A 14,360-nucleotide genomic window follows, 5' to 3' on the forward strand; every position below is an offset into this window, starting at 1 on the left:
CATACGAGTGATATTACAAGTCGGAGAGAGAGAGAGAGATAGAAAGAGAGATAGAAAGAGAGAGAGAGAGGGAGAGGGAGAGGGAGAGGGAGAGAGACAAGGGTCCATGATCCCTGTTTGTTCAGCTGTAATACCCAACGCACCCAACGCACCCAACGCACCTGATGGCCACGACAGAAGCCACGTAGATTGTCATACTCGTGCTAGCAAACACACAGATGCGCATGAGAGGGGAAGCAAAATGGGAAAGGGAGGGGGAGAAGACAGCATTATAGGACACTTGGCCTCAATCGTGTACTCGTATCATCTATCAAATCACAGGTACTCTGCCCAGCATCTCAAGCAACGCCCCAGAAACTCCAGATTTGCTGGCTACCTCGATATCCTTCATTCTGTCCCTCCCCAACGCACATTGAGAAAACAGCCAACCAGAATGATGAGTAAACTATAAGGAGGAGCGAGAGAGAGAGGGAGAGGGAGAGAGAGGGAGAGGGAGAGAGAGAGAGCCACTGTCCACTAGTGTGGTGGTGATATAATGTATATAGAGCTTGGCTAACATGAGATAAAAACACGATGCAACGTGTGTCCCTGACGGAGTAGTTAGAAAGGGTCAGAACGTGTCCGGATGCTTCCATCTTCTCTCTCTCTCAGCTGGTCTGAAGAAAAAAAAAGAGAGAGAAACAAAGACAAGATATACTGAAATGCAGCACTTCAGCCGCCTAGATATAGAAACAGTGAGCGCCGGTAAAAAAAAAAAAAAAGGGGAAAGGATGCCCAACAAGTGTGAAGAGGAGGATGAAGCCGGTATATCGCTAGTCAGAATGAGAAGAGAAAGAAAACGGAAAACAGTCTCGAGCTGCGGGGGTGGGAGGGTGGGAGAACAAACCCTCCCCTCCCTTCGCCCAAGAGTCGGTCGTCATGTCCTACCCCGTCGCGTTGCTCCGCTGCCGCTTGACCCCGAACCTGCTACCGTCTGCGCCATCGCCGTCGTCGTCATTGTCATCGTAATCATCACCGTCACCGTCACCGTCGTCATCGTCGGGCGGGTCCGGGACATCCCTCTTCTTCTTCTTATCGTTACCCTTCTTGATGGAGATGACGCAGCCCTGCTGTCGCAGCGCGCGGACGAGCTTGCTGCTCTCGCATATCCCGGGGAAATCCTTGACCGCATACACCTCAAACACGTTGCTAAAGGTCTCGGCCAGGATGGGGAAGTGCCGGGCCTGTCCCGGCCGGGAGACGTTGAGCATGATGAGCGTGAACTTCAGCCGGTACTTGCCCAGCGTACGGACAGACAGGTCCGGAAACGGGAAGAAGCAACCCTCCTGGCCCAGCTCGTCCTTTCCGTAGAAGGGCGTCCCCACCAGGGACCCGGTCAGCCGTCGCTGGTACCGGTACTCGGACGGCATGTTGGACGCGTCGTGCGTGCCCGTCTGGTCGTATATCCAGCAGTTCATCACGTACCCTTCGTAGCGGAGGTACGTGTCGATCTCCTCCGCCCTCAGACCGGGAGCCTCGACGTGAAGCTGCACGATGGGAGGGGGGTCGACGTTGCGCCTGTCGCGCTCGCCCGAGCCGCACGCCCTTGCCGCCTTGGGATTCTGCCGCATCCGGAGCCGGAATGTTATGCCTTCTATTGCGGCCTGCTTTTCCCCGTCCAGCAGGTTCGGTATGCGGCTGACTCTGATCTGGGGCGCGGCGGCGGCGGCGGCGGCGGCGGATGGTGAGAATGACGGGGTCCGTGGCGGCTCCGCGCCGCCCGGCGGATTGAACTGTCGTGCTGGCGGCTGCAACGACGGATGCGTCACCGCCTTGGAAGGAGCCGATGACGATGGGTTTGGCTGACGGCAGGATGGGGGACTATGCCGGCGAGGTGGAGAGCCAGGTGGTCTCGCACCGTATGCTTCGTATACCGGTGACGGTGGCGGAGGCTGCACACTTGGCTGCGATGCCTGCAGGGCATGAGGGGCCGTCGTGATGTGCGGTGGGTACCGGTGATTGGGAAAGCGTTGCTGGTACGGGCTCGTGCTATACTGATGACTAGGAGGAAGGTGAGGAGGACGGGTATGGGGATGAGGAGCGTCGAACCCCGATGCACCCCCCGATGCATCGCCACGAGGTGAGGGTGGCTGCTGCCGGTGGTGCCCACCGTATCGGGAGCCGGGACTCGGGAGCTGGGGAGACGAGGCTGTGACGAGTGCAGGGTCAGGTGCCAAGGGCTCGGTATTACTCGTGTGCGCCGACAGCAGGCTTGATGCAGGTGGCAGCCGTATGTGGTGGTGTCGCCAGGGAGTGGTGTCAGCCGCGGTCCGAGCCTCGTGCCGGTGCGGTTGAGGAGGAGCTGGAGCCTCGTGGGACCATTTTCTGTAGGGATCAGACATGGTGCTTATAACTCCATAGGCACCTCGAGCGTATCCTGCCTCACTCTTGACCGGTCGTGGGCAGTGGGTGGGACGAGACGGGACTCGAGGCGTGAGTGTGTGTGAGCTGAGCGTGAATTGCCTCGGCTAAGAGCATTGGGCAGCAACGTGGCGGAGTGAGCGAGCGGGTGAGCGAGCGAAGTGAAGCGAAGCGAAGCGAATTGAAACGAGGTAAGGTGAGGTGAGTGAGGCCACTTTTTGATGATGGGGAAGCTTTCCCATGTGAGGGCCTAATCGGGGCCCCTCCCCCCCCCGGGAGGAAGAGACAGGAGGAGGTGGTGGCCGCGTCGGGAGCTGACTAGCTAGCAGGAATCTGAGAGTCGAGAGAGAGGGAGAGTGAGGAGGGCCTGCCTTTGGCCCGTCGTCTCATTTAGATGGGGGTCATCTAAAACTAGGGATGGTGACCAACAGAACAAAGGGGCGCACACCAAGTGGGTGTGGAATGGTGGTGAGAGCGACGTAGGCAGGCTCAGCAGCAAATCAGACTGGAAGGATGCGGCGGCGACGGCGGCGGCGGCGGCGGCGGCGGCGGCGATACGCCTATCCGACCGGTTTGTGCAGGACCGGGCCAACGAGCGGGACGGCGATACACGGGTACCAAAGAAAGTAAAAGCAGGCGTGGATCGTGAGCGGTACATGCAGTACCAGCGCGGTCGCAGATGAGGTGACTCTCAGACTGAATGGCAGGCCGAATCGCCGCCGAGTCTCTGCAGAGACGAAAAGACCGAGGAGGAAAAAAAATGCCAGCAGCCTGTTCTGCACAGTCGGTCAAGGGCAAGAGCAGCCAACAGACGCGTGTGGCCCAGCCAGGGAAGTGAGTGGGGGTAAGGTTGTGTTGAACCAGCAGGTGGGTAGCTGTAGTAGATCTCCCTAAGCAAAAGGAGGGAGAGGGAGGCTGTCCTGTATGAGAGGGCAAACTGGAACTTATCGCAGCCAAAGAAGATGGAGATTATTTCTATAAAATAGATAAACAAATAAAAGCCGTGCTTGCTGCTGCGACTGGGGCACCTAGAAGCGCCACGTTTGCCGAGCAGCGTGATCAGAGAGATGCGAGCGTGCGCGCAGGGGAGGAGGGTTCAGGCGGTTAATAAATAATACACTCTTCGATGCCACGCCGTCGGGACCAAAGATATTTTAGCGCGTTATTTTTTTTCGATGGAGTGAATTCCCGCGATGGAAATATGGGTGCTGCAAACACGTAAAGTCGTAGAGGCTGCTCCCGCCAGTATGGAACCGGCCGTGCGAGGTTTGGGGAGAGGGGGGGGGGGTTTGGGGTTTGGGGTTTAGAGTCGATTGGGGAGTTGTTGAGAGATTGGGAGTGCGAGTCGTACTCGTAGACCGTAGGTAACCTGAATGAAATGTGGGTGGTGGAGGAATGCCCCAGAGAACTAGGCCAAGAAGAAAAGGAGAGAAAAAAAAGAAAGAATAAAAAAAGAAAAAAGAAAAGTAGGCTGTTAGTCGTGAGGGCGCATCAATGAGCGCATCCGACATGCTTGGGGTGCGTGCGCCAGCTGGCTCCCGCTTCCTCCCCCAGGTCCCGGTATAATGTATCTCACTTCCTCAAAGTCCACAGGATTTCGAGGCAACAAAGCCCATGGTTCAGTCTTCTGCAGGTCATACCTGACTGATCGGCACGCTCAACCCCCCGTCTCGGTACAGTGCCTAACTGCTGGTGCTTCAAGTATAATATATTATTATTACCTGTACGTCGTATCGTACTAATGATACTATGTGACTAGTATCAGTACCTTGTCCTTGTCGTAAGAACAGATTATCAATTGACCACCCCGGTAAGGACCGAGTGGAACCGTCCATATATAGCATCCCGCCCTCAGGGAGGGGCAGTCGGGGAAAGAAAAATCAGTCGCAGAGGATCCAGGCGGAGCGATTAAACATATGCGGACGCGGTAGCATCTGACATTACCCGTAGCTGCGCGGGCCTCGCAGGTTGCTCGGTGGCACGGAGCAAGACACAGTACGCGCCGCGAGCCATGACCCGTATACAGCACAATGGACTCAGCCTTACCAAGACGACATGCTGAGAGGACATGCCGCGAGGGCATACCAGCAGGGCATACCGGATACCAGTAGGGCATACCAGTAGGGCATACCAGTAGGGCGTACCAGTAGGGCGTACCAGTAGGGCGTAGATGCACGCTCATGGACCGTCCAGTAATACTCGTACGAGTATGGCAGCCATTCGAGAAATGAGGGGCCCGTCCGGCGGGCCCTGCGAAATGGAACCAAAAGGATTCTCTAATCTCCTAATTTGCATAGTGCGTGCCGTCAGCGGATCAAGGTGATTCCAACGCCTAATGCTGGCCTATCAGTGTATATGTACTTGCTGCTCAGTCTGCGGGACGCCAAGGCCAACGGCGTCCCGTACAGAGTCTGAGTATTGAGCTATGGATGGTATAATATTCTGTGTTGGGAGGAGCTCCGAATGTAGAGTCCCTGCCCCCCCCCCCCTGCCCCCTCTTCCGTGTGGCCTATATATCCTTACATGTACGCGGTCAGCAGCAGGCTATCGACCCTAGCAGATCTCGACACATGGCGGCTACCAGATCTCACCGCGGCTCGGAGAGGCTGCTTCGGCTGGAGACTGGATAAGGGGTGGGGAAGGAAGAGGAGGAGGAGGCGGCGGCGTTGCCGTTTCTCGAAAACGAGACTGCTTAGAGAGCAAGGACCGTGACCTCGAAAGATTCAGCCCCGTCTGCTAGTCTCGCGAAGTCACAGGGTGGTGGTGCCTTGTGTGGCAGCGCTAGCGGGCGTACCCGTCTGCGTCCAGGATTCTACTGCAACGGACCCGGAGCAGACTTTCTGGAGCCGGGACGCAGGTAGAGCGGGCGAGAAGGATGGGAGGCAAGGAAGAAAGAAAGAAGAAGAGAGAGAGAGAGAGAGAGAGAGAGAAAAGATGCCGTCTCCCCTTTTGGCAGACCATGGTGACGGGTAAAGTCCCCGCTCCGCGTGCTCATAAGCATAGACGTTGAAAGTGGTCATGAGACATGGGAGGCAAGTGTGATTCGCCGTAGTGAAATCGCTAGCCCAGCCCGGTAGGGTAACGCCATTGGAGATGGACCCTCACATTTGGGCTCAGAAGCTGTCGCGGCCATGATTGTGACTTTGAACGTGAGATGCTGTGATGTTGATGTCTAGCGTGCGTGCGCGTCTATGCTTTGCATTGGCTGAGAGGAAAAGTGTCGTCACTGTGCCATCAGATATGAGGTGAACGAAGTTACTGGGGGTGAGGAAGGTGCTACCTAAGCTTCCTCCCCGAATCCGCCAACTCGGAGCCAGAGGCTCGAGATCGGCATACCACCTCGAGCCTCTGTTCTGCTTCCGCCTCCTCCTAGCTCTAGCCTCCTTCTCTTCGACCTCCCCGCCCTTTGTCCTCGAACGGATGCTCTCCACTGTCTTGGCCGGTTTGGGATATTTTTGGTCCCATCCAGCCTTGCTAGCATGTCAGGAAACGGATACAAAGCAGCCTAGCAAAGAGTACTCCGTTTACGGGAGGAGCGAGCAATACGACTAGCGCTCTAGCGGCTCACCGAAGCACGGACTCCTCAGTGTGAACAAAGCTAGCTTCTCGTCTCAAATGACCTCCCCTCCTCCCTCCCCTCCCCCCCCGCCTCTCTTTGTTCCCTCCCTATCTCGGTTTAGCCTTGAGACGGATCTTCCTCCCGTGGTTCCCCGGCTATCCTTTCCCACGGGTTGCCGTCGCGCATGATGGCTCGGAAGAGAGAGATGTGTATGTGTGCAATACGTGTAGCCTGCACTAACGTCTTGCAAGCTGCAGCATTGCACTACCAGGTCCGTCATCAGGGCCCGCCCGTCTGGCACGACGTTGGCCAACACGAATGACCGCGGACCAGCGCCGTACAGCCACGGGCTGTGAGCATGCAGCTACGAACAGCCGGTGTCAGTAGCACGATCAGATATATGCAGATTGTGCTGAGGGTGCATGGCCATGTAATCGGCAATTCACCCTTCGCTCTGCATTGGTGGATACAGTCCGCCTCGTCGAGCACTCTCTGGACTCGATCTTAGTGGTCGTTGATATCGCACACATGTCCACAGCTGTATGTCCATGAGCCAGGGATTCGTCTTCACCTGAGGAGACAAATCATCGATGCTGGCAACATGACATACTACAAGGGTGCTCCTAGCAGTGATACTACCACAGTACTAGTACCAGCCGAGTGCACGGCTACACCTGGACCCAGTCATCATTGCTAAAGAAAACAAGAGGTCAGGGAGAGGAAAGAAGACAAAGCCAGAGAGCATGAGACTGTTCTGCGTCAACAAATACGACCGGGTCAGAATCTCGATTAGTAGTCTAAAAGCCGGCCCGACAGAAGGGTAACTAGCCCAGCAGCCCTTGATGACTCGCGGACACGGATCTCAGGACCGAAATGTCAGCTTGCATGGAGGAATAGCAAGACATTGGGGCTCGCCACGGTGTCTGGAAGCCAGGTGCACTCTATCCAGACTCCAGAGTGCTCCTACTAGTAGCTAGTGGTGGTACGGAGGAGTAACCTAAGAGCTCAGCTCTCTACCGTGTATCACTACCGCACGTGCTAACGATGGTTCGTATTAGTGCGTGTAGATGTAGTGATATTAGCAGCACTGGTAGCCTGTAGGGAGCAGTGGGCGAGGATTTCGTACAAGTACGAGTACATGTAGTGATATAGCACAGTCAATAGTAGTATTATTAGTAAGTACGTACACGTAGCATTCGTTTTCTTGGCCTCAGTCCATCATCCACCTTGTTCCCCACTCCCCGCTTGATATGGTAGGCACGTGTTGGATGAGCGCATGCTGGTATAGTACTCGCAATATATAGCGATGAATACAGATGGTCGTTGGCGAAGCCCTTTGAGGATTGGCAGAGTCGTCGCTGATCGGGGATTCCGTTGCCGGTTGCCTGAAATGATTCTCTAGATACGGGATTTTTTTGGTGACTGACTGTTACGTCCGTCATCGTAGTACAGTTGTGGTAGTCTTGGTATTCTCTAATCCGTAGCCGTCTCCGTATTACTCGTAGTAAATTAACTACTACTGTCTACAATACTTCCGATGAGAGAAACGATGAGTCAGCCAAATGAGCGATGTCTGAGTTCTCTGCCCCCGCTGATAAGCGGTAAGCCCCTCTTCGCCAATGGCAGAGGTCCGATGCCGGTTATCGTTGCTCACATGCAGAGTCATCACAGGGCAAGAAGAAAAAAAAAGGTTCCAAGCACTTTAAAAAAAATTTCCATAATAGCTGACTATTATCGTCTAACGTATCCTTTCCTGCTTACTTCGCCATTTCCAACGCATAATAATCACCACAACCCTTCGAAACCAACGCAATCATGTCCAAGGGCCGCGTCTGTCTGTGAGTTACCATGTCCAATTGACCTGTGGCTGGCCCTGCTGCCTACCCTTGGTCAGCCGTGCCCCCACCGCCGTCTACTCTTGTGACGAGATCCATATGCCCGCTGACTCTCTTGTCTACGCGTGATGTAGCGCCTACTCGGGAGGTATGTCTATGTCAGATATGGGAAACGGGGTCTCTCTGCTATAAGTCGGACGATGTTATACCCTCTGGGCTGTTTCGAACCGTTTTCTACCTCTCCCCCTCCCCCCCCCCCCCCCCCCCCAAAAAAAAAAAAAAAAAGAAAAACCCCATGTCCAACTGAACTGACAAGGGTGTCCCTCCAGGTCTTGATACCTCGACCATCCTCAAGTACCTCATCAACGATGGCTACCAGGTTGTCGTATGTTATTACCGTCCCCATACCGTCCCCACCCCCCTCTCTATGAGATGAAAAAAAAAAGGAAGGAGAAGAAGGGAAAGACAAGTATCTGACGGGAATGAACAAATACAACAGTGCTTCCTCGCCAATGTAGGTCAGGAGGAGGACTGGGAAGAGGTTGAGAAGAAGGCCCTGGCCCTCGGTGCGGAGAAGATGGTGATCCTGGACCTGCAGAAGGAGTTCGTGGACGAGATCGTCTACCGCGCCATCCAGTGCAACGCCATCTTCGAGGACCGCTACCTGCTGGGCACGTCGCTGGCCCGTCCGATCATCGCCCGGTCGCAGGTCCGCGTGGCCATCGAGAACAAGTGCGACATCCTCTCGCACGGCTGCACCGGCAAGGGCAACGACCAGGTCCGCTTCGAGCTGGCCTGGAAGGCCATCGCGCCCAACATGAAGATCATCGCCCCCTGGAGGGACGAGGCCTTCATCGCCAAGTTCCAGGGCCGCGCCGACCTGCTCGCCTACGCCAAGGAGAACGGCATCCCGGTCTCGTCCACCCCCAAGGCCCCCTGGTCCATGGACGAGAACCTCGTCCACTGCTCCTACGAGGCCGGCATCCTCGAGGACCCCGACCACACCCCGCCCAAGGAGCTGTGGAAGATGACGCTCGACCCCCTCGACGCTCCCGACAAGCCCTACCACTTCACCATCTCCTTTGCCAAGGGTATCCCCACCAAGGTTGTCACCGAGGACAAGCAGGAGGTTACCGAGTCGGTCGCCCTGTTCAAGCTCCTCAACAAGATTGGCCACGACAACGGCGTCGGCCGTGTCGACATTGTCGAGAACCGCTTCATTGGGCTGGTAGGGTCGACCTCCTCTCTCTGCGCCAGTGTGAAGACGTCGACCGGCTGACAAATGATGACCAGAAATCCCGTGGCTGCTACGACACCCCCGGCCTGACCATTGCGTAAGCTTTCTTCTCCTTCTTTTCATTGAGTATCCTCGACCGAAGCCCGTCGGGGGAACCACCTGCTCACATACATGTACACCACAGCCGCCTCGCTCACCTTGACCTCGAGGGTCTCGTCCTCGACACCCGCGTCCGCGAGCTCCGTGACCAGTTCGTCACCCTCTCGTGGTCCCGCCAGCTGTACAACGGCATGTACTTCTCCCCCGAGCGCGAGTTCGTCGAGAACAGCATCATCCACTCCCAGCAGCACGTCGACGGCCAGGTCCGCATGATGGTCTACAAGGGTAACGCCTACGTCGTCGGCCGCAGCAGCGAGACGAGCAACCTGTACAGCGCAGACGACGCCTCCATGGACTCGCTCGAGACCTTCAGCCCCCAGGACGCCTCGGGCTTCATCAACATCAACGCCATCCGTCTCAAGAAGTACGGCGAGGCCAAGATTGCCCAGGGTGCTCCCCTCAGCTGAGCGACGGAATTATCGGCCTCCAACTTTGTTGAATACTTCTTCTCTATAAGAAACAATGTGAAGAGGCGGATGCTCAGAACAGGTCAGAGATGTCAAGGATGCCAAGGTTATAAAAAGGGAACTGGGTAGGGTAAAGCAAGAACAAGGACAAGAACAAAAACAAACAAGAAAAGAACAATCTGTAATGATTCCGTGCACCATGACTTTGGATATGCTCATATCCTTCCATACATCAGCAGAACTGTCCACATTCCGGATACCAACGGCGCCCCCGCCCGCTTGTTTCATCCTCTCTGATAATAGTTCGAAGCAACACATCAGATCTTACTAGCGCCCCCATCGATCTTCAGCTGTGCCGTCCCATCGCAGAGACACAGCTTCCCGGCTCCACGAACCTGCGCAGTCCATCTGTAGTCGCCGACGTCTCCCTCGACGGGGGCCGCGGCGGCCCCGACGTGCCACAGCTTGACGTTGACCGTGTCCCCCGGCTTGACGGGGCCCGAGAAGCGGGCGGATATCTCTCGCAGACAGGTCGGGTCCGAGGCGCCCAGGCGTCGGACGAATTCGTGGGCGATCTGGCTGTAGGCGAATACGCCGTGCATGATGATCCCTCCGAAGCCCATGCGTTGTCCGTACTGGGGGGTTGCGTGGAGGGGGTTATAGTCGCCATTTAGCCTGACAGGGGTTAGTAGATGTTTTTTTCTCTCTCTTCCATCTTGTGTTGTAGTTTATATTGAAGGAACGTCTTGAAAAAAGAGAGTTTTAAAGAACAAAGAAAAATGCAAGAAGAAGAAGAAGACGAGGAAGAAGAGGAAGACAAAGGGAAGTAGAAGGAAGATAAAGAGGGAAAAAGAAGGAAGGCGGGGGGGGGGGGGGGGGGGGGGGGGGGGGGGGGGGGGGGGAGAAAAAAAGAAAGAAAAGAGAATTCATACCGGTAAAGATGAGCGGCCGTCTGATCAATGACCAGATCAAACTCTACATCCGGCACGAGTCCATCAGGAGGGGGGAACCTGTCGGCCGGGCTGCCGCGGGGGCCACCCCATCCGCCCTGGCCGACGTAGAACAGGCTGCCGATGTTGCGGGCGTAGACGTCTCCCGTCTCGGCGTCGACGAGGGCGTCCTCGGACCGGACCACGGTGCCGGCCTTGCCCTTGTCCCACACGCCGAGCACGTGAGATCGGAACTCGAACTGCCTGCCGGCCGAGGTGACGGGCAGCGGGCGGACCACCTGCAGCGTCCGGTCGCCGTCGACCAGCCGCGTGGGGTCCAGATCCGGGACTCCGGGGATCTTGACGGCTCCCTGGGTGGCGTAGAAGTCTATGACTTCCTGAGTGTCGAGTTTGAAGACTGCACATGTTAGCACATGTGTATATCGCCCACAAGAAACATATATCAAGGAGAACAAGTGTGTGTGTGTGTGTGTATACCTAGTCCGAGTGGTAGTGTTGGAAAGGCCGAAAACCTCTTGTGACCTTCCTGTACTATCGTCAGTATATATATATATATATATATATTATATGCGCAAAAGATATGGGAAAGAGTTGATTGGAGGGGAAAGAAGAAGAAGAAGAAGAAGAAGAAGAGAGAAAAGAAATCTCATACATAGACGTATTGAGGCTCATCGGCTTTGCAACCGATGCTGATATTGTACAGGAGCACGTCGCGCTTGAGCCACGACACCTTGCGCGTGGGGAACTGGAACCCGATCCACGGTTCGGCCATGATTGATCGATCCTCTTCTTCTCCTCTTTTTCCTTTTTCTTTTTTTCTTCTTCTTTTTTTCCTGATCTCAATTGCTGATTCCGTTCTGCTACAGATGGTATCGATGTGCTCTGTGTGTTCGTACCTGTATGTGTGTCGTCGTTGACGAAATCACTCAAAGAGAAGAAAAAACATCTCAAGGCATTATGCTGGTATTACCATCTCCACTTTCACGGCGCCGGCCGAGGTACGATGACGGAGGAGCTCGGATTCCGGGGGGGGTTTACGGCAATACGGCCTCTTGCATCGGTCTTGTAGATTTCCTTTTTTTTTAAATAAAAAAAAAAAAGAAAATACCAGGAACAATTAGAAACAGAGAACAGAAATAAAAAACGGTCATGGGTTGAAATAGAGAAAAAATATCTTGAATAAAACATGAAAAATATATACTCGTATCAATAAATAACCCAAGGCTCACACCGTATACATATACGCCTTTATTTCCCCCTAGCCATGTTTTCCCATCCGACAAAATGAGTTTTTCTTCTCTTTTTTTTTCTGGGAAAAAAAGGAGAGAAAAAACTCTATCCCAACTCAAGTGCGCCTAGAAGTGATTAAGGTAAAGTAAATAAGACAGAGAAAAAGTCACGTCAGGTTACGTGATTTGTAAACAAAAGAGGTTGTTGAAGGGGGGTATCAAGACAGAATTGACCCAAAGAAAAAAAAAAGAAGAGTGAAACGGAGGGGAAAAGGATCAGAATAAGAAATAAAACACGTGTGCACCATCAAACAGAGGCAAAAGGAAAGAGAGAAGGAGAGGAGAGAGCGGAGGTAAGATGAGCGAGGGAGTGGGAGAGAGAGAGAGAGAGCTACAGCAATGAAAACATGACAGCGGCAGCAGCAGCAAGTGCAGACCAGAAAGGCAGGACAGCACCGCGGACAGAGATGGACGTCTCGTTGGGGTTAGGCAGCGTGGCGTTTACGAAGTCCGGGTCGCACCAGTTGTCAAAGATCCTGGCTGCGCCGACGTACGTCTCGGAGATGAGCAGGTCGCGGTCGGACGAGGCGGCGTGGAAGACGTCCATGGTCCGGCCGTTGCACCAGCTGCACGAGGGCGTGGTCGAGGCGGACAGGCTGAGGTTGTAGGGCAGGTAGTAGATGTAGCTGTCCGAGGCCGAGGTGGTGTTGGTCACGGCCCCCGCGTAGCAGTACTGGTCGCTGTCCGGGTCCTGCAGGCACGTGGCCGTGTACATGGTGCGGTAGTTGAGCAGGCCGTTGTAGACCTGCATGACCAGGCTGAGGCCGTCGTCGAACTCGTCGCCGCAGTTTTCCGAGGCTGTCAGGTTCTGCGCCGAAGCGGCCATGAAGTCGGAGCACGAGTCCACGTCTGCCGCGCACGTAGAGTCCAGGACGCGCACCATGCTCGTCATCTCCCTCTTGGCGTTGAAGAAGCTTTGCGAGGACTTTTTTTTTTATAACGCTGTTAGTATTCTTCTCTTCCACCTCTCTCACCTCTCCCTCGATGCATGCGCATGTGTGTCGAGACTTACAAAGACCATCATGGAGAGAGGATAGCAGTTGGCAAATGTCTCGTTGCGGAGGAGAGAGCTGACGAAGTCGGGACATGTGTCGTCGCCGTCCGACAGCCTGAACGCGGATGTGGGCGTCATGTCGAACGGCACGGGGAGGGGAGACTGCGTGCTCCCGCTGCGGCTGGTGGTGGCCGTGGCCGTGGCCGTGGCCGTGGACGTGGCGCGCGACAGCGACTCCGTCCCTACGCTTCCCAGCCCTCCCGACAGGGTCCTGGTGGTGCCGTCGTCGTCGGAATCGTCGTCGGTAGCGGTGATGGCAGCATCGGCCGTGGTCTTGGCCCTTTCCGTCCCCGATGCCGTCGCCTCCTCCTTCGTCTTCGTGGCAGTCTTGCTGCTGCTGCTGCTGCTGCTGCTCTCATCTTGGTCTCGGTCTTGGTCTTGTTCCTGTTCCTGTTCTTGGTTGGTGGTTGCCTTGACATAGTTTGCCGTTGGTCTGGCACTGCCATCATCTTGACTTTTGCTGTCGTCGCTGTCGTCGTCGTCGTCGTCGTTGCTGGTTTCCTTTTTTGACGTCTCCTTCTCCTCCTTCTCCTCCTTGTTGTCGTTGTTGTTGTTGTTGCTGCTGTTATTGCTGCTCGTCTCCTCTTTTGAGGTCCCGTCCCCGTCCCCGTCCCCGCCCTCCTGCCTCTTGCTGTGCAGGTGAACATGGCTACGCGATCGACGCATGCGCAGCTCCCGCGCGGAGCTGCCCGGGACATGCGTCTGGGTGGGAGCGGTCACGGGCGGTACGCTGCCCTCGATGGCGAAGCGCATGTCGACCATGGCGGCCACCTCGGCGGCGGGGGTGATGTCGGGAGGCAGAGGGGCATTGCTGTTGCCGACGTCGGCGTATGCGAGGGCTGGAGTGGTGAGAGCGGCCAGGACGGCGACGAGGCCGACGGCCAGGCGATTCTTGCCGGATCGTTGACGACGCCTCTTGTGGGCTGCTGCTGCTGTGGCGGGCATGATGGACGATGCGGTTGGTGGCGATGATGATTTGTATGAGCGAATGCGACTCGATCGAAGAGAGTCGATTATATTCCGTAGAAGAAGAAGAAGAAGAAAAAGATGAGAGAAGATGAGAGAGAAGATACAATGTGAGATAGGATAGAATGGAAAAAAAGAAAAAAGAAGAACCCCCCCGGAATAGAAATTCAAGGTTGAGAATAGAAGGGCCGCACACTCTGCTACGAGTTTACCGGTTATTCTGATGGTATATTATCGATCGAAGAAGGACAGGACGAGAGACGAAACGAGTTTCCTTGCTCCCCCCCCTCAAAAAAAAAAAAAAGCAAGAGCAAGGTTGCTGGGGTCGAAAGCGAGCGACGGTGAACGCGGTGGGTTCCTGGTCTGAAACGAGCGACTGGGGGTGTTTCTTTCCCTGCCGTCGTCGGAGTATCGGACGGGATCGATGGAGCAGAACGACTGATGCTTCAACCCTCGGGGATGGGAACGAGCGGTGGGTGAGAAGAGGAAGAAGGGAAGAAAGGG

The 14,360-nt window shown here is 55.3% G+C and overlaps 4 protein-coding genes across 4 annotated transcripts; 1 reads left to right on the forward strand and 3 right to left on the reverse strand.

Annotated features, from left to right (window-relative positions):
• Positions 1–923: 923 nt before the first annotated feature.
• GMORB2_5945 (Velvet factor) lies at positions 924–3,058 on the reverse strand (the record flags this gene model as incomplete). Its single annotated transcript, XM_035467915.1, has 2 exons — positions 924–1,787; positions 2,849–3,058. The coding sequence occupies 2 exons, from the start codon at positions 3,056–3,058 to the stop codon at positions 924–926; spliced, it is 1,074 nt and encodes a 357-aa protein (XP_035322881.1).
• A 4,716-nt stretch (positions 3,059–7,774) lies between these two features.
• Positions 7,775–9,597, forward strand: GMORB2_5946 (argininosuccinate synthase; the record flags this gene model as incomplete). Its single annotated transcript, XM_035467916.1, has 6 exons — positions 7,775–7,797; positions 7,929–7,942; positions 8,124–8,179; positions 8,294–9,022; positions 9,088–9,128; positions 9,216–9,597. 6 exons carry the CDS (start codon positions 7,775–7,777, stop codon positions 9,595–9,597), a joined length of 1,245 nt encoding a protein of 414 aa, XP_035322882.1.
• Positions 9,598–9,914: 317 nt separating this feature from the next.
• Positions 9,915–11,319, reverse strand: GMORB2_5947 (MaoC like domain; the record flags this gene model as incomplete). The annotated part of the gene is made up of 4 exons (XM_035467917.1): positions 9,915–10,272; positions 10,530–10,944; positions 11,025–11,073; positions 11,200–11,319. 4 exons carry the CDS (start codon positions 11,317–11,319, stop codon positions 9,915–9,917), a joined length of 942 nt encoding a protein of 313 aa, XP_035322883.1.
• Positions 11,320–12,167: 848 nt separating this feature from the next.
• GMORB2_5948 (uncharacterized protein) lies at positions 12,168–13,835 on the reverse strand (the record flags this gene model as incomplete). Its single annotated transcript, XM_035467918.1, has 2 exons — positions 12,168–12,761; positions 12,849–13,835. 2 exons carry the CDS (start codon positions 13,833–13,835, stop codon positions 12,168–12,170), a joined length of 1,581 nt encoding a protein of 526 aa, XP_035322884.1.
• Positions 13,836–14,360: the final 525 nt, after the last annotated feature.

Source organism: Geosmithia morbida (assembly GCF_012550715.1).
Source record: "Geosmithia morbida isolate 1262 chromosome Unknown scaffold_4, whole genome shotgun sequence".
NCBI classification, from domain to species: Eukaryota; Fungi; Ascomycota; class Sordariomycetes; order Hypocreales; family Bionectriaceae; genus Geosmithia; species Geosmithia morbida.